Source organism: Schistocerca gregaria, chromosome 11 (genome assembly GCF_023897955.1).
Source record: "Schistocerca gregaria isolate iqSchGreg1 chromosome 11, iqSchGreg1.2, whole genome shotgun sequence".
NCBI lineage: Eukaryota > Metazoa > Arthropoda > Insecta > Orthoptera > Acrididae > Schistocerca > Schistocerca gregaria.
Window position 1 is genome coordinate 25,903,368 of NC_064930.1, and position 22,452 is coordinate 25,925,819.

The 22,452-nt window shown below is 38.3% G+C and overlaps 1 protein-coding gene across 6 annotated transcripts in view; it reads left to right on the forward strand.

Annotated features, from left to right (window-relative positions):
- Window positions 1-22,452, forward strand: part of LOC126295317 (histone-lysine N-methyltransferase eggless-like) — a 337,334-nt gene that overhangs the window by 32,360 nt on the left and 282,522 nt on the right. For 3 of the 6 annotated variants that reach the window (XM_049987773.1, XM_049987771.1, XM_049987772.1), the window contains one exon: window positions 17,732-18,139. The exons of the other annotated variants lie outside the window; for them this stretch is intronic. In XM_049987773.1, coding sequence (XP_049843730.1) covers window positions 17,795-18,139 — 345 coding nt within the window. In that variant the 5' untranslated portion in view covers window positions 17,732-17,794. The remainder of the gene's footprint in view (window positions 1-17,731; window positions 18,140-22,452) is intronic. 6 annotated transcript variants of the gene reach the window in all.

Here is a 22,452-nt window from a genome sequence, read left to right on the forward strand (position 1 = left end):
CAAAACCCTGATCCAGCCTGTTGTTCTAGATGGCTGTCAGAGGTGGAGTATCTGGCAACAGGACTACCTCCTCATTTTTGAGAGAAAAGTGCTTTGGAAGATCTTTGGTCTTGTTCTGGTTACAGACATGGGGGATTGGAGGATCAGATGCAACAAAGAGCTTGAGTAACTATGCCATAGCGGGAACTGTTAAAGCCAAAGGGATGCAGTAGGCTGGCCATGTGGCCCAAATGGAAGATCACAGATGGCCTCGGAAGCTCCTGGAGTTTATACCTACAGGAAAGAGACCCCCAGGGGGACACAAGAAGTGTTGGAGGGATGGCCTCCATGAAGATTTAAAACAAGCATCAATGGATGTGGACAGATGGCAGATAGCAGCAATGGACAGAATACAATGGAGGAGGAAATTTGTAGCAGCATGCCGTGCAATGGGCCTGATCATGTATAAGAAGAAGAGGAAGAAGTTCCTTTCCACTGGTTCATGGCTTGTTTTTATTTTATTTATTTATCTTACAGCTCGAAACATCTATTTAACATGCATGGGCAATGTTGTAATAATTACATGTAGATTATTGATACACAATATAAATAGGTTACATGCTATTAAGTAAAAGATCACTTAAGTATATTTAACATAGCATTCCTGAGGTCAAATCATGTCAGCATCATACTGTACAGGCACTTCAATATAAGCTATTTAGTTTAACTCATTTTTAAAAATTCTACCAGAAAGCTGTTTCAGGTTGTTTGGCAGAGAATTATAATATATTGCTCCCTTAATGCATGGGGAATTTGTTGTTTGATTCAATCGTCTGCTCACCATATGAAAGTCTGATTTGTGTCTTGTATTGTAATCATGGATTTCCATATTCCTGTTTATCACTTTTTTGTCTTTTTTCACTAATAATATTGATTGAAACATATATACTGCATAGATAGTCATAATATTAAACTTAATAAACAGGTTTTTACATGAACTTCTGGGTCTCAGTTTTGCCATAGTTCTTATTACTCTTTTCTGCAATACAAATACCCTTTGTATATTGTATTGGCTACACCCACCCCACAATACAATTCCATAAGACAGATGGGGATACACCAACCCAAAATACGCTATTTTTATTGCTTCGATATCTAAATATTGAACTAATCTCCTTAGTAAATACAGAGTAGATGTTATTTTACCACAGACATGATCTATTTGATGATTCCACGAAAGTCTGTCATCTATATATCATCTATATATATATATCCTCAGAAATTTACATACTGAACAGGTATTTTCCTGAATGTCCTCATTTACAACAGTATTTTTACTTGAGCCACTTGTCTTAAAATAAATTAAATTAATTTTGTTAATATTGACCCTCAGGGTTTCTTTTTCAAAATGTGTTTGGGCTTTTTCAACTAAATTCTGTACCACTGAATTTAGGTCATCATTACTACGTGCCCAGCAAACCCCAGAGGTGTCATCAACATACATAGTAATATGATGACTGGTGTCTAATACTTTTGGGAAATCATTCACGTAACAAATAAACAAGAAGGGGGCCAAGATAGAGCCTTGTGGCACACCAAAATTTATATTTCTTATCTTTGATCTTCTATTTTCGATTACCTCTCCATTATCATACACAACTTCTGTGCATTGTTGTCTATCTTTAAGGTAAGATTCTATTAAAAGCAACAGTTTAACACCGACACCATTATAAGTAAGTTTACTTAAAAGAGCGCCATGATGGACTCTGTCAGACGCTTTGGAAAGATCTAAAAACTCTCCTGCCGTTTCATAACCCTCATTTATTTTCTCCATCAGACAGTGTACAAACTGTAGTGCTGCAGATATGGTGCTCCGACCACTTCTAAAGCCGTGTTGGAAATCAAGTTATTCATATTATAGTGCTTGATTAAAATTTCTAGCATTATTTTTTCAATTAATTTACTAAACACTTAGATTAAGCAACTGGTTTATAGTTCTGTGGTTGTTTTCTTTCCCCTTTTTTATATAAAGATTCAACTATAGCAAGTTTCAGTTTCTTCGGAAACACACCTTCTTAAAGTACACAATTTATTAGATGGACTAATGGTCTGGCTAGCTCACCCTTGCATTTTTTTTAGTAGAAAAGGAGAAAATTCATCCCATCTAGCTGATCTTTCATTTTTTAGGCTGTCAATTAGCCGTGTTATGTCCTTGATGGTTACTGTAGGTAGCTTACAAGAGTCCTGTTCCTTTTCCTTGTCATATTTTAACTGCCTCTCCTGTTTCATGCAAGTATCATTTTCAATAGCATCTATAAAGTAATCATTAAATATATTGCTAACTATATAAGGATAAGAAAAATTATCATTATGTATACTTAACTATATATTATTAATATTAGTTTTTGAATCAGTGTTCCTCATATCATTAACTACTGCCCAGCACGACTTTGAGACACAGTCAGAATTTCTGATCTGTTTACTAATATGTTCTACTTTCCTTCTCCTTACTTCCTTGCAATACTCATATTTATATTTTTTATAATCCTCTTTATATGAATCAAGACTGGTTTCTCTGTGTAGCTTATACATATACTCCATTCCTTCTTTGAGTCTTTTCGTTTTTTCATCCAGTTTTACATGTTTGACTACTGGAGGTTTATTTTTATTTACATTGATCTTCTTTGCCGGGATAGTAATATCAATATGTCTAGTTAAAATTTTTACAAATACTTCCTATTTGCTGTCAACTCCCCTTTCTTTATAAACTGATCCCAAGATTATTGGCCCAAAGTTTTCTTTAGCAAGGTGATGTTGTATTCAGAAAATAATCTTCTATTCTCATATTTTTTTGTTTTGTTTGAGTTTATTAAGACAACAAATCACTAATAATTGTCCTAGATGATCATATATATGCCCATTTACAGTCTGTGCTGACACAACATTTTCATAATTCGTCATTGCATTATCTGTGGAACTGCTGCTTGACTCAGTCATTCTAGTGGGCACATGACCCAGTAGATCTTTAATATCATAGGATCGTATGCAGTCTTGTAAACCTTTGCATTTCTGGCTGTCGCTTAGTGTGTTTATATTAAAGTCTCCTAACATTATAATGTTTACTGTATTGCCACCCTTACTTAGCTTCCCCAATACACTATCCAGTGCTTCCAGGAAAACCTCGAGATTACCAGAAGGGGCTCGATATATACCTGCCACAATAAGTGGGACGGATACAATCATTAACTTAATTATCACTGCTTCAAAATCTTTCTCAAGACAATAATCGTTAACCCATGATACTTTTTCTACAGAACTTATTAGGTTACATTTCCTTACATAAGTAGCAACACCCCATCCTTTATGTTCTGTTCTACAAAAAAACGATGTAAGATTATACTCCTGTAACTTATAATATTGAATATTGTGGTTAGCTTTTTGATGCTCTGTAACCACGATTACATGTGGAGCTAGATCTGTAACTAAGGCCTCAAAATCATCGATTTTGTTACCCAAGCCCTTGACATTATAATGTAAAAAGACACATTACTACAATCATGAGACGATATATTCTTGTCAAGGTTAATGTTATCACACAAATTGATAGTTTCTAAATTATCCTAAAAAATCAACAGTCTTGACATTGCAGTGAGGAATTATTTCCGTTTGTTTGCTCTGCAGGCCTATATAATTATCACTTCCATCTTTCATGTGTATGACATCTGAGGTACAACGTAACAGATTTGAATTATTGCTTTTTGTTTCCTCAATAGCTCTGTTGATGTCAGTTGCTAGAGTATTCTTACCCAGACGATTAAGATGTAGCCCGTGTACAGTGAAGCTGATTCTTTGATAACTGTTAAGGTTCAGCAGTCTCACATTTTTTAACTTGGAGCAGAAATGTTTTAATTTTTTATTTGTAGATCGGATTTCTCAGTTCACACACGACCAGTCAGGCAGATCAAATCTCGCCGGAATATTTGACACAATCACATTTGTATGGGACAACATCATTAACATAACAATCAAATTTTTAATAAATTAACTGGCCTTGTTGCAATAAACGTCATTTGAACCTGCTATACTAACAACATCACTTTCTGTAAAATCGGTGCAGTCATTGTTTACAGAGCTTGTTACATCAACAAACTTCGCCCCAGGTTTAATAACAGATGAAATTCGCACGCTTTCCGTGGCCGAGTCAGACATACAATCTGAAATATTGCATGCATGACTATCTCCGTAAATTTTAACATTCGTTTTACACTAAAATTGAGCTTGTTTAACCTTAGGACTATTTTTTGTAGTTTTGGTGACACTACTTGCAGTTGCAGTTGCACTTTCACACGTGGTTTTCAATTCTTGTTGCTGTTTTGTTTGATGTATTTCACCCACATCGGACTGTTTTTCACGTATTAGTCTAGCATTTTCTTCCTTTAAACATAGTATTTCAGTTTTTAATGCCTGAATGTCATTTTGTAGTAATTTTATAATTTCATATTTGGAGTCCACTACACTTACAAGATCGGTCGTTTCGTTACGTAAACAAGCGTGACACATCCATGGAAAATACTCATTGATGTATTTTAAGTTTATTTTTGCGCACTTTTCGTGTAACCAATAGTTGCACTTGACACACCAGATACCTTCCATCACTCGCTTTTCACATTCTTTACACGATGAACTGCTTATTTTTTGCCTTTTGGACGAGAGCACAGTGCCACTACACTTTTCTATTGGCGCCATCTTAACTATACTGAGCACCAATTAAATGGTATGTTTTCATAAGGCTTAAGTTTAAATACAGAAATCTTCAAAGACAGCACTTCAGCTTCACAAATACGTTACTGAGCATTGAAGTTGTTGAAATCTAAGCTGGAGTCAGCCACTTGTTTGGTCACTTTTCTGCTGGGTCAGCACCTTATGCTAGCAATGCACAAGTGTATACATTCCAGTTTGGCCGTGAAACCATCCTTGCTCATAAGTATGCAGACAGATCTGAACACCCTGTTGCATGTGCCTTTAAATGCTTAAATTTATTATTTATTTATTTATTTATTTGTTTGTTTGATTGTGGCTGTCCATGTAACAATTAATTTCCAGACATTCTCATAGTTTTTAGTTCAAATCGAAAGGTTTAGTTAATGTACATAAGTGCACACACTGATATAAATAGCATACAAAAATTATGATTTTTTGTTACAAAAAGAAGGTTATGCTATATACACTGTTTTACAGAGACCTTACAACTTGAAATACAAATGCATAAATTGATATAGTGTGTGAAGATAAGAAACTATCATTTTTGTGTTGCAAGAACAAACTTACGCTAATTATGCTGTTTTACAAAAGGATATTACAGCTTGAAATCTACTGATTAACAGCTTTTCTCTATTAATAAATGCTTAAGTTTATTCTTTCAAATGTTTAAACTAGCTGACTTGACGTCAGATGGAAGTCTGTTATAAAAGGTGGTTCCCATTGTATGTGGACTATGGTCTGCAGCCTTTTTTTAATTTGAAATTCTGCGTAAATTTTCCCTTCCTCACTTATTGTGCCTATGTACATTAGTGTTTGTTACATTATACTCTGGATTTCTTTCAAAAACATTGTTGCCTGCAGGGTGAATGTAGATTAGATGGTCAGTATTATATTTTCCAAAGATTTCTCTATGTGGCTCTCTCCTGTTTACCTTAGCTACTACTCTTACTGCTTTTTTTTGTAGTCTAAAGAGCCTGTTTGTATAAACATCTGGTGCTGCACCCCATATCTCAATTACATATTGAAGAAGTGGATGTAGCACCGTAAAATTTGTCTCGAGCTATCATGGTCCAGGAAGGTTGAGACCCATTTCAGTAGATACACATTTGGACTAATTTTATTACAAATATGGTGTATGTTCTTTCTGTGACAGGCATTCCTCAACGATTATACTTGAAAATTTGTGTTTGGTTGTGAAGCTAAGGGCCAGTGGAGGTGTAAATAGATCTGTTTCTGTTCTGACTATAGCTAAACATAAATTGTGCTGTTGCTGTCTTCTCTTTATTTGTGAGTAGCTTATTTGCAGTAAGACAATCTGACGGAAAATTAGAATTGATTTCACTACTGTTTGTTGTAGTTTGCATATCATGGCCCCAGCTGACAAAAGATATGTTATCAGCATAGTATACAACCTTGCTGTTTCGGGGTTCACTCAAATTGTCAATGCACACAAGAAATAGAAAATGCTCTAGTATACTTCCTTGGGGCACACCACATTGAAGTATCTTGTGGGTTGATTTGGTTTTTACCAACTGTTCATTTCCTTTATAAGTTAGCTTGACACAGTGTTTCCTGTCTTTCAAATAGGAGGGAAGTAATTGTAAGGCTACCCCTTTCATCCCATATCCTTCTAATTTATGCTGTAGAATTGTATGATTCACAGTATCAAAAGCTTACTCATATCCAGGAAGGTGCCTGTTACTTTGTCTCTTTCATCTAGCTTGTTTAATATTTCATTGTCATTTAGGATAAGGTGTAAGTAAATGAATGATGAACAGTAACTTCACTTAACGAAGGTTTAGTCAGCTTTTGCACATACTAGAGTGTGGAGTTAGCTGCCTCCAGCCACAACACATACGCTATATACACAGCTACAGAATATTCCAGTACAATGATTCTTGCCATTTGTGGATACTTCTAAAATGTACTCGAACTTAATATATTATCATAACCACTACACTATGGCGACTGTGCTACTCACCTTCTTCTGCTACAATGTATAAAAATTGCTTTTCTAAAACAATGTTGTAGATTGCTAAATAGATTATGTCTGATGAAATATGCCTCAGATTGATTTAACATTACTTTCTCTAATAATTTCCCAAGCTCTGAAGTTAATGATATTGGCCTGTAAGCTCTCCTGTCAGTTTTTTATCTACCTCTTATACACTTTTTGTGAATTGTGTTTTATTCATCTCATGATGTACATTTGCAATCTACTTAGTTTGCGTACAGGAGACATGTAAAAAATTTTAGCTTGCAATTTTGAAATGATTGCTAGGAGGCCCCTCTCAGTAATGCCATGGTTGAAAAAATATTGGCTTATTTTTGTAACATTTAAATTTGGTGCCCAGCCATGTGTTTCATGTGAGCCAATTCTGTTAAACGTCTATATGAATTTCTCACACACTTTTGTGGCTCAACTGTTATATTGTTATTTCTTTAAATGTTATGCTGGTATGTTCATGAGATTGCTGTTCCCCCATTCTCTGTATATTATTTTCCAGGCTGCTTTACTAAAACTGGTTGCTTTGTTTATTTGATAGGCATATTTCTGAGCTTTAAGGCTAGGCAAGGAATCTCTATTTTCTTTTCTGAGCAATTTGTATTCTGTTAAATACTATTGTAATTTAGTATCTCTAAAGATTATCTAACAGCCTTTAATGTTATATCTCAGTTCAATAATTTCTGGAGGGAAATTCTCAGCTTTGTAATTAATAGCTTTATTTACTTGTTTTAGTGAAGGACATATTTCAGTTAAATTTTTATTGAATAGTTCATAGAAATTTTCCCATTTGTCATTCACTTTTGTTGCATTGTAAACTGGTTCCAAATTTCATTGCTTGATATCCTCTCAAGTTTAGTGTAATTAAATTTTCTGTCATAAATAAACATATCACTTTTTGTTATATCTAAATTCCCTACATCAATTTCTATAGCAAGGTTCTGTGGTCAGATATGTCATTTTCTACATTGGTTATGTTTAATGTTCTCCTTTGTTGTGTTTTTGAGAATGTGGCCATTGCATATCTATGTTTCTGCAGTAATTCTTGTAGGTTCAAAGTTTGTGGTTATAGTTATAACACTGAAGTAAGTCAACATAATGCCAATAATTATTGCTATTATTTAAAGAATTTACGTTGGCTCCAACAAACAGCATGTTTTTTATATACTGACATATTTTTCAGCAGGTCCTCCAGACAGTTGAAAAATTCTTCAGTACTACTTCTAGGTGATCTTCACAGAGCTGCTATAACCAGGCTGTTGTTCCCTAATTTTAAATTTATTGCTGCAATCTCAAGTACCATTTGTTTACTTAGATCAATTTATTTGACTTTTTCACATGCTATATCACTTCTGCTATAAATGCCCATCTCTCCACCTTTATGTGTCTTCCTACAGTACAAGTTTATGAGTTCATAACTTCTTAGTTTGTGTCCATATGCTTTCTGTTCCTGGTAGTGTAATTCACTTGCTATGAAGAAATGTAGTTTTGATTCATACAAATGCAAATGCTGATGCATTATCACTTTTGACAATAGGTCTGGATCTGGCATTTGATAAAGACATACTATACTTTGTTTTCATGTAGACGTGAAAGCTCAAAATTTTCTTGGTGGTTTTTCTATTACTAGCACTAAAATGATAGCTGACATAGCTGATTTTGTGCAACACGGCTGGCTGGACAAATCCCCAAGCTTCTGGTCCTTAGAGAAATTATTTTGCATTACAAAATCATCTTGCTGTTTGGGACAGAGTGCTGCTGTTAGCTACAGAGGACACTGCTCCCCTTTTGCCCTGCTGCATGAGGTTATGCATTTATTACATGTGGACCACTAGGATGCATTAGCACGCAGGTATGTTTTTTTGCCAGGCATTGGTGGGGAAATAGTGTGAGTTGTTGCAGCCTTCCCACTGTGTTCCATCCATCAGGAGGCTCCCCACACTTCTTTGTCACTGTAGCCAGATCCGCAGCACCCCTGGGATTGAATTCATGTAGATTTTGCAAGATCTTACCTGAATTTCTCTTGGCTAGTTACAGACAACGGTACCCAGTTCATATCCCAGGAATTTGACTATTTTTTGTAGAAAAAGTGGTGTCACCATGTCACAGTTAAACCTTTCCATCCTCAATTGAATGGGGAAGCAGAATGGCTAGTACGAACGTTTGCTGCTTCTGCCTCCATTGCAGCTGGCACTGCTGTTCGACTGTCTTTGGTGCAACTTCCTTCCCTGGCGTTGGACTCGGACATGCAAATGGTAGCTGCACCAGCATCACCTGTCCTAACGTATGGCCTCCTGCAGGGGGTGGGCACTGCTGCTACTTCTGATCTTATGCCTGGTGGCAGTGCATTTTGACTGTGGAAGAAATAGACGAGAACACAGATCTCACTTCTTCACAAAGGAAGAGGAATGCTGCAACTACCGGTTTTGTGTGTACACCACTTCAGAGTTTGAGCATTAAGTTTGTGCTTGATTTGGCCACTAGTGGCCACCTGGCCTGCTAGCACGACAGCAGTGGCAAGTGCAGCCTGCCGGCTGCACTCCCTGTTGGAGCTAATGGCTATATAGGCCAGAGCACTTGTGTGTGGCTACTTGTATTGTAGCTTGTCTTCCATGTGTGTGCTATAAATTATTGTGTTCCTGGGTTTGAAGAGAAAGAAAAAAAATGTACTCCAGATTCTGGGAGAGGGGGCTAGTGCTCCTACTTACCCCACTCACTCCCCCCCCCCCCCCCCCCCCCCCGTGGATGCCTATAGTACGGATTAATCTCAGATTCTCTGACAGAGCTAAGGCATTTTTCCTGGTGATTTTTCTACAACTGTTTCATTGGCATTCATAATTTTATGTGCAATAGAAGTTACCTGAAGTTGCAACTATGTGATTTGAGGTATTAAATTTATTTGGCAGGAGACATTGATGAAATCAGTGAAAACAATCAAAAATGACATGACATCATCATCTTCATTATGCCATCTGTTACATAGCATTGAGAATTCATGTCTCATTCTCTGTATTCATCTGATTTGTTACCTAATTTCCTTTTGTTATCTTAATATAAAACAAAAATTAATCGATAGTGATTTTTTATCGCCTAAAGAAGCTACTGAATCTTTTAAAAAACATCTTTGTGAGGTATTAACATTAAAGTGGAAAAAATGTTTCCATGCAATAGAGGATAAATTTTAATGGAGAACATTTTGATTAATTATTTGTAGAAAAAAATATGTTTTCCTGTTCTTGTTTTTTAGTAAAACCTTTAAAAGTGGACTTCATATTGTCCCACATATGGTTTTAATTTTATCCTCATCCATATTAATTTTACATGGTGGTTCTGTATCTACATCTATAGTATGCAAACCATTGTGAGGTGCATGGCAGAGGGTATGTCCCATTGTACCAGTTTTTAGGGTAAGACCTGCCCCATTCACAAACAGAGTGCGGCAAGAATGAATATTAGAATGTCTATGTGCATGAAACAGTTATTCTAATCTTATCCTCATGATTCCTTTGTGAGTGATACTAGAGGGCTGTAGTATATTCCTAGAATAATAATTTTAAGCCGGTTCTTGAAACTTTGTTCATAGATTTTCTTGGAATAGTTTTTGTCTCTCTTAAAGAGTCTGCCAGTTCAATTCCTTCAATATCTCTCTGACACTCTCCCATAGGTTAAACAAACCTGTGACAGTTCGTGCTGCTCTTCTCTGTGTACGTTCAATATCTCTTGTTAGACCTATCTGGTATGGTTCTCATACACTTGATTAATATTATACAACCAGTTGTGTGAGTTGATTTGTAAGCAATCTCCTTTGTAGACTGATTGCACTTCTCTAGTATTTTACCAAAAAACTGAAGTATACCACCTTCTTCACCCAAGACTTAACCTATGTGAGCATTCTGTTTCATATCCCTTCAAAGTGCTACATGCAGGTACACTACTGGCCATTTAATTTTTACACCACAAAGGTGACATCCTACAGACGTGAAATTTAACTGACACGATGATGATGCTGTGATATGCAAATGATTAGCTTTTTAGAGCATTCACACAAGATTGCCGCTGGTGGAAACACCTACAATGTGCTGACATGAGGAAAGTTTCCAACCAATTTCTCATACACAAACAGCATTTGACAGGTATTGCCTGGTGAAATGTTGTTGTGATGCCTCTTGTAAGGAGGAGAAATACATACCATCACATTTACAACTTCGATAAAGGTCGGATTGTAGCATCTCGCGATTGCAGTTTATCATATCGCGACATTGCTGTTGCGTTGGTAGAGATACAATGACTGTTAGCAGAATATGGAATTGGTGGGTTCAGGAGGGTAATACGGAATGCCGTGATGGATCCCAACAGCCTCGTATCACTAGCAGTCGAGATGACAGGCATCTTAACTGTATGGCTTTAACAGATTGTGCAGCCACGTTTCGATCCCTAAGTCAAAAGAGATGGGGACATTTGCAAGACAACAACCATCTTCATGAACAGTTCGATGACATTTGCAGCAGCACGCACTATCAGCTTGGAGACCGTGGCTGCTATTACCCTTGACACTGCATCACAGGCAGGAGCACCTGCGATGGTGTTGTCAATGATGAAACTGGGTGCACAAATGGCAAAACGTCATTTTTTCGGATGAATCCAGGTTCTGTTTCCAGCATCATGATGGTCGCTTCCGTGTTTGGCGACATCGCGGTGAATGCACATTGGAAGCATGTATTTGTCATCATCATACTGGCGTATCACCTGGTGTGATGGTATGAGGTGCCATTGGTGACACGTCTCGGTCACCTCTTGTTTGCATTGATTGCACTTTGAACAGTGGACGTTACATTTCAGATGTGTTACGACCTGTGGCTCTGCCGTTCATTTGATCCCTGTGAAACCCCACATTTCAGCAGGATAATGCACGACCGCATGTTGCAGGTTCTGTACAGGCCTTTCTTGATACAGAAAATGTTCGACTGCTGCCCTGGCCAGCTCATTCTCCAGATCTCTTACCAACTGAATACGTCTGGTCAGTGGTGGCCGAGCAACTGACTCATCACAATACACGTCACTACTCTTGATGAACTGTGGTGTAGTGGTGAAGCTGCATGGGCAGCTGTACCTGTACACACCATCCAAGCTCTGTTTGACTTAACGCCCAGGCATATCAAGGCCATTACTACAGCCAGAAGTGGTTGTTCTGGGTACTGATTTCTCAGGATGTATGCACATGTAATCACATGTCAGTTCTAGTATAATATATTTGTCCAATGAATGCCCGTTTATCATCTGCATTTCTTCTTGGTGTAGCAATTTTAATGGCCAGTAGTGTATTTGTATGAGTTGGCCAATTACGACAGTGAGTGACTGATATTATAGTCATAGGATACTACTTTTTTTTCATTTTGTAAAGTTCAAAATTTTACATTTCTGAGCATTTAGAGCAAGTTGCCAATCTGTGCACCATATTGAATTCTTATCAAGATCTGACTGAATATTTATACAGTTCCTTTCAGATAGTACTTTAGTATAGATAACTGCATTATCTACAAAAAGCCCGATTTTACCATTAATATTGTCTGCAAGGTCATTAATATACAATATGAACAGCAAGGGACTCAACACACATCCCTGGGATGCACACACAAAGTTACTTCTACATCTGATGATGACTCTCCATCCAATATTTGTACTGTGCCCTCCCTACCAGAAAGTCCTCAATCCAGTCACAAATTTCACTTGATTCTCCATATGATCATACTTTCAACAATAAACATAGATGCAATACTGAGTCAAATGCTTTTCTGAGATGAAGATATACTACATCTATCTGATTGCTTTGATCTAAAGCTTTGAGTATGTCATGTGAGAAACATGCAAGTTGGGTTTCACATGGTTGATGTTTATGGAATCCATGCTGGCTGGCATTGAGGAGGTTGTTCTGTTCAAGATACCTCATTATGTTTGAGCTCAGAATATGTTCTAAGACTCCATAACAAGTTGATGTCAAGGATATTGGACAGTAGGTTGTGCATCACTTGTAGTACCCTTCTTGTAGACAGGTGCGGCCTTTGCCTTTTTCCAGGAATTGGGTATGGCATTTTTTTTCCTTTTTCTTTTTTTTGTCTGTAGGATCTAAGATAGATTATAATTAATAGACGGGTAACTCAGCTGCAAACTTGGTATTGAGTCCATCCGGCCCTTGACCTTTGCTCAGTTTTAAGTATTTCAGCCGTTTTTCAACACCATTGACCTAATACTTATTTCATTTATCTTTTCAGTTGTATGAGGACTAAACTGGGGAAATTTTCCTGGCATTTCCTATGTAAAGGAGTATTTGAAAATGGAATTAATCATTTCAGCTTTTGCTTTACTTGCTACCCTCAATTTCAGTTTCTGTCTCATTCGCTATGGACTGGACACTTTGGTGCCACTAACACCTTTATGATTGACCAAAATTTATTTGGGATTTGTGAAATATCATTTAACAGTATTATGCTATGGTAGTTACTGAAAGCATAATGCATTGCTCTCTTGATCACTAAATGCATTTCATTCAGTATTTCTCTATCAATAGCCCTATGCATTGTTTTATACGCATTATGCAGCAGTCTCTGTTTCGTTAGAAGTTTCTTTACAGTGCTCTTATACCACTGAGGTTTCCAACCATTATAAACTGTTTTACTGGGTTATGTATCTATCCAGTGCATGGTCAACTATTATTTGGAACTTGAGCCTCAGTTCCTCTACATGCTCCTACTCTGTGCTGAAAGTTTCAAGTTCCTCATTTGGATATGCCACTACTGATTTTTTACCTGGTGTATTGAACATATGTCTTTGTGCTTGTTTTAGCTGTTCTTTGTACTTTGCTAATCATTGTTGCCACTACCACATCATGGTTATTGATACCAATTTTGATATGGACATCCTTAAAGAGGTCAAGTCTATTTCTTGCAGTTGGATCCAATATATTTCCATCATGAGTGGGATCCCTAACTATATGTTCTAGGTAGTTTTCAGAGAATGCATTTAGTAAAGTTTCACAGGATGTTTTATCATGCCCACGACTAACAAATCTGTAATTTTCTAGATTAATTATTGGATGATTAGCACTTACAGCACGGTGCCCGTACGCCATACGGGCGAGGCCGCCCTGACGATAGCGATGGGGCCCGTATACCGTACGGGCAAGCCTTTATTTGGCTCCGTAAGTGCGTTTAGCGGGTCTCTGAAATAGTTTCGTCAACTAAAGTGGAGATATTTAATTCTTCTTCTACAAGAGGCAAGCACTTATCGGCTATCTCATCCTGGGAGCTGTTGTGAGCACTGCAAAGACGAAGTTACCTGCAGATCATTCACAGGTGTTTACGATCATGAAAATATTGCACAGCGTGTTGATCGAGGCATAGATCATAGATATTCTTTATGGAGATGCGGGATCTGAAATTGACGATTCTGACAAAGAGGATTCATACTCTCCAGACCAAAGTACAAGTGATGATTCAGGCATGTATATGTCTCAATTGTTCATAAAGTGAAGAGTTCATTACCGCATTTTGTATTGTGAGTAGTGTTGACTACTTCACTTGCATTTAATACCTCTTAATACCAATCTTAGCATTATTTTTTTTCTATGCATACAGTGGTACAGACCGTCAGTCACCATCTGTGGTACCTGGTCGTGTGTGGCTCACTGAGCAGAAAGAGCAAGATTGGTCGGAACTAGGCAATCAGCCAGCACTGCCGGATTTCCAGGAAGTAGTCGGCGTAGTATCGGATTTTTCAGGTGCCACTGAGGTGCTTTGATATTTTAGTTATTTCTTTGATGACGACCTTATTCGGCCCATCAAAAGTGAAACGAATCTGTACGCTGGTAACGTTATTACGGCAATGAAACACAAAGGTAGCCTGAAAATAAACTCTGTTTGGCAGAAGTGGTCTGCAGTAAAATTGCAAGATATTTACTGCTCTCTCAGTATTATTTTGTATATGTGCGTCTTTAAATTGCCGAAAAACAGTGATTATTGGTCAACAGACCCGTTTCCGCAGACAGGATTTGCAAGTAAATTGTTGAGTCGCAATCGATTTTGCGCTACATTGTCGATGTTACACTTAAATTACAATACTACGTTCATTAGCAGAGGGGAAGAAAAGCACGACCCACTTCACAAATTGAGGCCTTTGTTTGATTTCTTTGTGAATGAAAGCAAAATTAGTTTTCGTCCAGGCATGAATCTGACAACAGATGAGGCAATGTGTCCCTTTCGTTGTAGAACTAGCTTCAGAGTATACATGAGAAACAAACCCAATAAATATGCAAAAAACTTGTATGCTCTCTGCGATTCATCAACTGATTATATGCTAAACTATGATGTATATACAGGTTCTGCAGGCACTGTTGACAATAGTATCCAGGGCCTTGTAAAAAGGTTGTGTTCACAGTACTTTGGCAAATGACATTGCATTTATATGGATAGGTACTACACCAATCCATCTCTTTTGGACATGTTGTGGGAAAATAAAGCTCTTGGAGTGGGAACTGTAATAAAGAATGGGAAAGGTTTGTGACGAATATTCAGAACACTAAAACTAAAAAAAGAAGAATGTTTTTCAAAGGAAAACCATCTCTTGGCAGTGAAGTGGAAGTCAAAACGAGATGTTTTTCGTTTTTCCACAAAGCATAAGTCTATCAGCACTAATATTCCATCAAGGGCCAAAGGTGGAATAGCAGAAATTGTAAAGACAGACGTTATTATTGATTACAATAAGAATAAAGCTGGGGTTGACAGAGTAGATCAGTTCTCCAGCTATTAGCCGTTTGCCCGAAAAACTTTGAAGTGGTGGTAAAACCTGTTTTTCCACTTGTCAGCTGTCAACAGTTTTATTTTATATAAAGAGGACACTAGGAAGAATGTATCCCAAGTAGACTTTATTCACAGAATGGGGAAGAAATTGGCTGAGAAGGGCGGAAATATTTTTCAGCAACAAGCCGCTTCATAGATGGTGGTGCAAGGACTGTGGCATTGGCCTTTGCATCCCACAGTGTTTCCAGGATTTTCACACAAAGGCTAACTACATCTGAACTATAAAATACTCTAGTTTACAGGTACCTGCAGTTAGACAGTCCAGTGATATTCTGTTTTAAATTTAAATACAGTAATAATGGCACTACTCAAGAGAGAGATCATGTAAAACTTTTTTATCCACAATATTTTTGTGTCTTCTTTTTTTAATTATAACACCCATTTGTATTTTATATTGTAAAATAAACTCACATTCATGTAAAGCTCTTACTTTTTTCCTTTTAAATGATGCAAGAACCATATTCCTATAATTTTTCTGTTCTTTGAAATCTAATTTCAAACATCCATTAAATATGCCAGTTCACAGCCAAGTGCTGGGTGTAAAAGGGCAGTGTTGAAAGTGTTAAAGTCTCCACTGATGATTACACTGTAATTGGGGAATTTTAGTACAAGTGAACTGAGACTTTCTTTGAAGTTTTCAGTTATTTCAGGAGACGAGTCTGTGGGCAACAGAAAAATAATGTTATAATTTTATGCCCACGCCTGATACTGAGTTTTGCTCAATCAGTCTCACATGCAGCTTCAATTTCTACCTCAGTGAATCTGAGTTTCTCGTCTAATGTGACAAACACACCACCTCTATTTCCTATTTGCCTATCCTTCCAATATACACTTAAATTTCCCCCCAAAATCTCACTGCTATCAATTCCAGGTTTCAACCAGCTTTTTGTATCTAGTATTATGTGAGCATCACTGCTTTTCATGAGCACTTCAAACTCTGGCACTTTATTGCAGTTTACTATTAGGACTTTTATACTCTAATCTATGGGAGGCATTTCTTTCGATTTTACACTGATAATTCTGGGTTTCCTAAAGCTATTGTCATCTGTATCGGATGGAGAGTTACCTAATCTAAAAAACCATTGTGTGCACCCCACACACAGTCAGCTACCTGAGTAGAAACCTCTGATATGTAGTGCACACCTGACCCTATGGAACAAGTCCAGGAAGTCACAGCCTAGCTTGTCATAGAAGCTTTGAAGTCTGGCTGTCATAGAGCCTTCAAAGTCTCTGTTTCAGTCCTTCCACTTGACTCAGAACCAAAGGGCCATGATAAGTTCTGGGGAAAATGCTGCAAATTGAAGCTTTGTTGAAACTCTGTGTAAAAGGGTGAGCTTCTCAACCTTCTCTGCCATTTGCTGGAATGGCCCGAGAATGGCCTCAGAGCCCAGATGACAGGCATCACTTGTTCCAACATTCAACACAATCTGTAATTGGTTGCATCCTTTTTCCTCAATGGCTGCTGGAAATGCCTCTTCAACATGCTGAATAAAGCATACACTGAGTGTACCTGGTGTCCTTTCCTGTCCCTTGCTGCCATTTCCCTAAGGGATACCATCAATTACTGTATGTTTGAACTACCAACGATTAATAGCTCCATACCCCTTGGTGATTACTGCCTCCTGACACCAAACAAAACAGGTTTCCCCAAAGCAGATGAAGTGAGTCCCACTGGCTCAGTTTGTTTCAGTGAAAAACACCTGAAACTTGTTGGCAAGGGAAATTGGTACAACATACAGTCCTCCCTATTGCCCACCCAATGTGTACAGGACATCTAGATCTACCAGTGACACACCACTCACTGTCAAGTGGACAGATAATCGACAGATCCTGTGCAGAGGAGACAGGATCCATTGGATCCTCCTTTGAGGTACTTCTAGTATCGGTATCACAGGTAGACGAATCTCGGGAACTCTTCTAATTCACTGATTCAGAGCAGCTGCCAATTGTTTGACAGTAGTCAGTGCTATTTCCAGCTGCTTAGAAATGTCAATCAACACACCCCAATTTGCGGTTTCTTAACACCTCTTCTCATTATAGAACAATGCTGCAGTCCACATCCCTGTTTGTCTTGTGTTACCATTCTGTTCTGTATTGTGTATATTTATTTAGAAGGAATAATTTCATATTTCAGAAAAAAAGTATGGCAGTTCACTGATTTTAGAATATCGTTCCTAAGTTGTGATTTGGTCTTGAAATGAAAATGGCATCACATGTCCCCGGAAAACGTAAATGGGACATATCACTGAGTGAAAGACTACAGAAATGCCCACACATTGGGGAGAGTGAAACAGAAAATAATGACTGTCAAGAAGTTTTTTGTGTGGGCAGTGACTGTGAAATGGATGATGTTGACTGTATTTTTGTGTCTGAAGAAATCACAGAAAAGAGAGGTCAAAATCATGCTTGCCTGTCACCTGGAGCAATGAACCTTCCAAAGGCTCCCAGACCTATTCAAGAGCTTTATGGTTGCTCATGCAGGATAGAACGAATATGGAGCATGAGCAGTGTGTGTTACTCAAGGACTGAAGAAAACTTGGAGGTAGGTTGTGTGTATAATTTTATCATGTATTTACTATAGTAATATGACTGGTAGTATTACTTCTAGTCGTTGACATTCATGAAAATTTACCCAGTGGGAAGGGGGCTTCAGAATAGCCATAATATATAAATAGAAAGAAACTTCCACATGGGAAAAATATATTAAAAACAAAGATTCCAAGACTTACCAAGCGGGAAAGAGCTGGTAGATAGGCACAATGAATAAAACACACAAACACACACACAGAATTTCGAGCTTTCGCAACCGGCGGCTGCTTCGTCAGGAAAGAGGGAAGGAAAAGGAAAGATGAAAGGATGTGGGTTTTAAGGGAGAGGGTAAGGAGTCATTCCAATCCTGGGAGCGGAAAGACTTACCTTAGGGAGGAACAAAGGATAGGTATATACTCGCACACGCGTGCGTGCCCGCACACGCACACGCACACACGCACACGCACACACACACACGCACACGCACACACACGCGCACACACAAAAAGCAGACATATTTAAAGGCGGCCTTTAAATATGTCTGCTTGTGTGTGTATGTATGGATGGATGTGTGCGTGTGTGCGCGAGGGCGCGCGTATATACCTATCCTTTATTCCCCCTAAGGTAAGTCTTTCCGCTCCCGGGATTGGAATGACTCCTTACCCTCTCCCTTAAAACCCACATCCTTTCATCTTTCCTTTTCCTTCCCTCTTTCCTGACGAAGCAGCTGCCGGTTGCGAAAGCTCGAAATTCAGTGTGTGTGTTTGTGTGTTTTATTCATTGTGCCTATCTACCAGCGCTTTCCCGCTTGGTAAGTCTTGGAATCTTTGTTTTTAATATATATATATATATAACAGTCTATCATGCCACAAGTAGTAAATTTTATATATAATACAAAAAAGGACTTATTATATCCCAGAGGAATGATAGTTACTCCGACTCTTCTAGAAGTGTATGAGAATTCTGCAATGAATAAAAACTCTGCACTCCACATTATAAGGGAGTAGGGCAAGTGACCCCTCTCTGCCATCATGTGAATGCCTGTGCAAAACTTTCAAGAATAAAAGTACAGCCAGCAACTTCATGAAGTCACACTTAGTGACCCACGTAAATGCTCCATCACGAGGTTGCTGATGCTCATTACTCAGTCATGAAATACTGCAAAAAAATCGTGACTCGAGTGCATAATCACTATGATTTCAGTTTTCATGTAGAAGTGAACAGTTATATTTAATGACACACCCTCTGGCTGAACTTTAAGTTTTTATGAAAAGAATAAATCAGTAGTGGGTCACTTCAGAGATGCACCCAGAGATTTTAGGTACTAGCCATGCAATGAGGGGATGTAACAAAAGCTGAACACTAAAAAATGTCCTATTTTACTACACAACTAATTTCTCTGAGAATCAGCATGTGTAGCATATTTAAAATTGGCACTATAAATGCATCAGTTATTTTAAAAATTGCCCGTTAGTTGGCTTATACCTTTTTAGCTTGAAATTCGATAGAAGTTGTTTTCTGTTTAGTCTATCTGGCAGTGTGAATAAGTTTATTAATCATTCAAAGTGAAGCATTGTTCATAAAGCACTCAAAGGAAGTTTATGTCACACTGTGCCCAAAAACTTCATACGTTTTGTTTCTTTATATTATCAAGACACTGTGCGACACTTACATTTCAATTTACACATATCACTGAATAAAAGTGTATTATTATGGGCTCATCTGTAAGCTAGTAACAGGTAACCAGGAGTGCACATTACATAAGAAAAGAAAATGTCAGATTGTGTAGTAAAGATATCAGTTTTGTTTCTTAGTATTTCAAAGACAATGTACAGGACTTATGTACATTACAAATGTCTGCTTGTGTCTGTGTATGTGCAGGTGTGTGTGTGTGTGTGTGTGTGTGTGTGTGTGTGTGTGTGTGTGTGTGTGTGTGTGTGTGTGTGTGTGCGCGTGCGCGCGCCTCTTTTTTTTTCCCCCGTAACGTAAGTCTTTCCGCTCCCAGGATTGGAATGACTCCTTACCCTCTCCCTTAAAACCCACATCCTTTCGTCTTTCCTCTCCTTCGCTCTTTCCTGATGAAGCAACCATTGATTACGAAAGCTTGAATTTTGTGTGTATGTTTGTGTTTGTTTGTGTATCTATCAACCTGATGGCACTTTTGTTTGGTAAGTCACATCTTTCTTTTTAGATAAGTTTCTGAACTTGTATTTACATGTGTGAGAAAATCAACGTATAATAAATGTAGAGTGAGCTTTCATAGCAAGTTAAAATGCAAGGTATTTTTTATCGTTTCCTGTGACTGTAAGCACCTTACTATCACTAATGTTACCATATTGAAGTGTTGAGCTCAGTGTCCATGCCTGCAGAATTAGGGATGGGTCCACCTTTTGTAAGTATATGAATTATTGTTTTGTTTTATCACCCAAGCATGTTTCACCACAGTTGTGACATCTTCACTGTTTTTTGTTTTATTTTCTTGAAATACGTACATAAAGATTATTTTAGGTTAGGGAATATGATACATCAGATTTGTTGTTATTTTAATTACACACTGAAGTACCAAAGAAACTGGTGTAGGCACATGTATTCAAACACAGAGATACAGGGTGTTTCAAAAATGACCGGTATATTTGAAACGGCAATAAAAACTAAACGAGCAGCGATAGAAATACACTGTTTGTTGCAATATGCTTGGGACAACAGTACATTTTCAGGCGGACAAACTTTTGAAATTACAGTACTTACAATTTTCAATAACAGATGGCGCTGCAAGTGATGTGAAAGATATAGAAGACAACGCAGTCTGTGGGTGTGCCATTCTGTATGTCGTCTTTCTGCTGTAAGTGTGTGCTGTTCACAACGTGCAAGCGTGCTGTGGACAACATGGTTTGTTCCTTAGAACAGAGGATTTTTCTGGTGTTAGAATTCCACCGCCTAGAACACAGTGTTGTTGCAACAAGACGAAGTTTTCAACGGAGGTTTAATGTAACCAAAGGACCGAAAAGCAATACAATAAAGGATCTGTTTGAACAATTTCAACGGACTGGGAACGTTACGGATGAACGTGCTGGAAAGGTAGGGCGACCGCGTACGGCAACCACAGAGGGCAACGCGCAGCTAGTGCAGCAAGTGATCCAACAGCGGTCACGGGTTTCCGTTCGCCATGTTGCAGCTGCGGTCCAAATGACGCCAACGTCCACGTATTGTCACATGTGCCAGAGTTTACACCTCTATCCATATAAAATGCAAATGAGGCAACACCTCAGCGCCGCTACCATTGCTGCACGAGAGACATTCACTAACGATATAGTGCACAGGATTGATGACGGCGGTATGCATGTGGGCAGCATTTGGTTTACTGACGAAGCTTATTTTTACCTGGACGGCTTCGTCAATAAACAGAACTGGCGCATATGGGGAACCGAAAAGCCCCATGTTGCAGTCCCATCGTCCCTGCATCCTCAAAAAGTACTGGTCTGGGCCATCATTTCTTCCAAAGGAATCATTGGCCCATTTTTCAGATCCGAAACGATTACTGCATCACGCTATCTGGACATTCTTCGTGAATTTGTGGTGGTACAAACTGCCTTAGACGACACTGCGAACACCTCGTGGTTTATGCAAGATGGTGCCCGGCCACATCGCACGGCCGACGTCTTTAATTTCCTGAATGAATATTTCGATGATCGTGTGATTGCTTTGGGCTATCCGCAACATACAGGAGGCGGCGTGGATTGGCCTCCCTGTTTGCCAGACATGAACCCCTGTGACTTCTTTCTGTGGGGACACTTGAAAGACCAGGTGTACCGCCAGAATCCAGAAGCAATTGAACAGCTGAAGCAGTACATCTCATCTGCATGTGAAGCCATTCCGCCAGACACGTTGTCAAAGGTTTCGGGTAATTTCATTCAGAGACTACGCCATATTATTGCTAAGCATGGTGGATATGTGGAAAATATCGTACTATAGAGTTTCCCAGACCGCAGCGCCATCTGTTGTTGACAATTGTAACTACTGTAATTTCGAAAGTATGTCTGCCTGAAAATGTACTGTTGTCCCAAGCATATTGCAACAAACGGTGTATTTCTGTCGCTGCTCGTTTAGTTTGTATTGCCGTTTCAAATATACCGGTCATTTTTGAAACACCCTGTATTTAACAAGGCAGAATACAGTGCTGCAGTTGGCAGTGCCTATATAAGACAACACATGTTTCTTGCAGTTGTTAGGTCGGTAACAGCTCCTGCAGTGGCAGGTTGTCAAGTTTTAAGATACCATTGAAATGGGAATTTTGTGGAATGACTATTTCACAAGTATACTGGAATA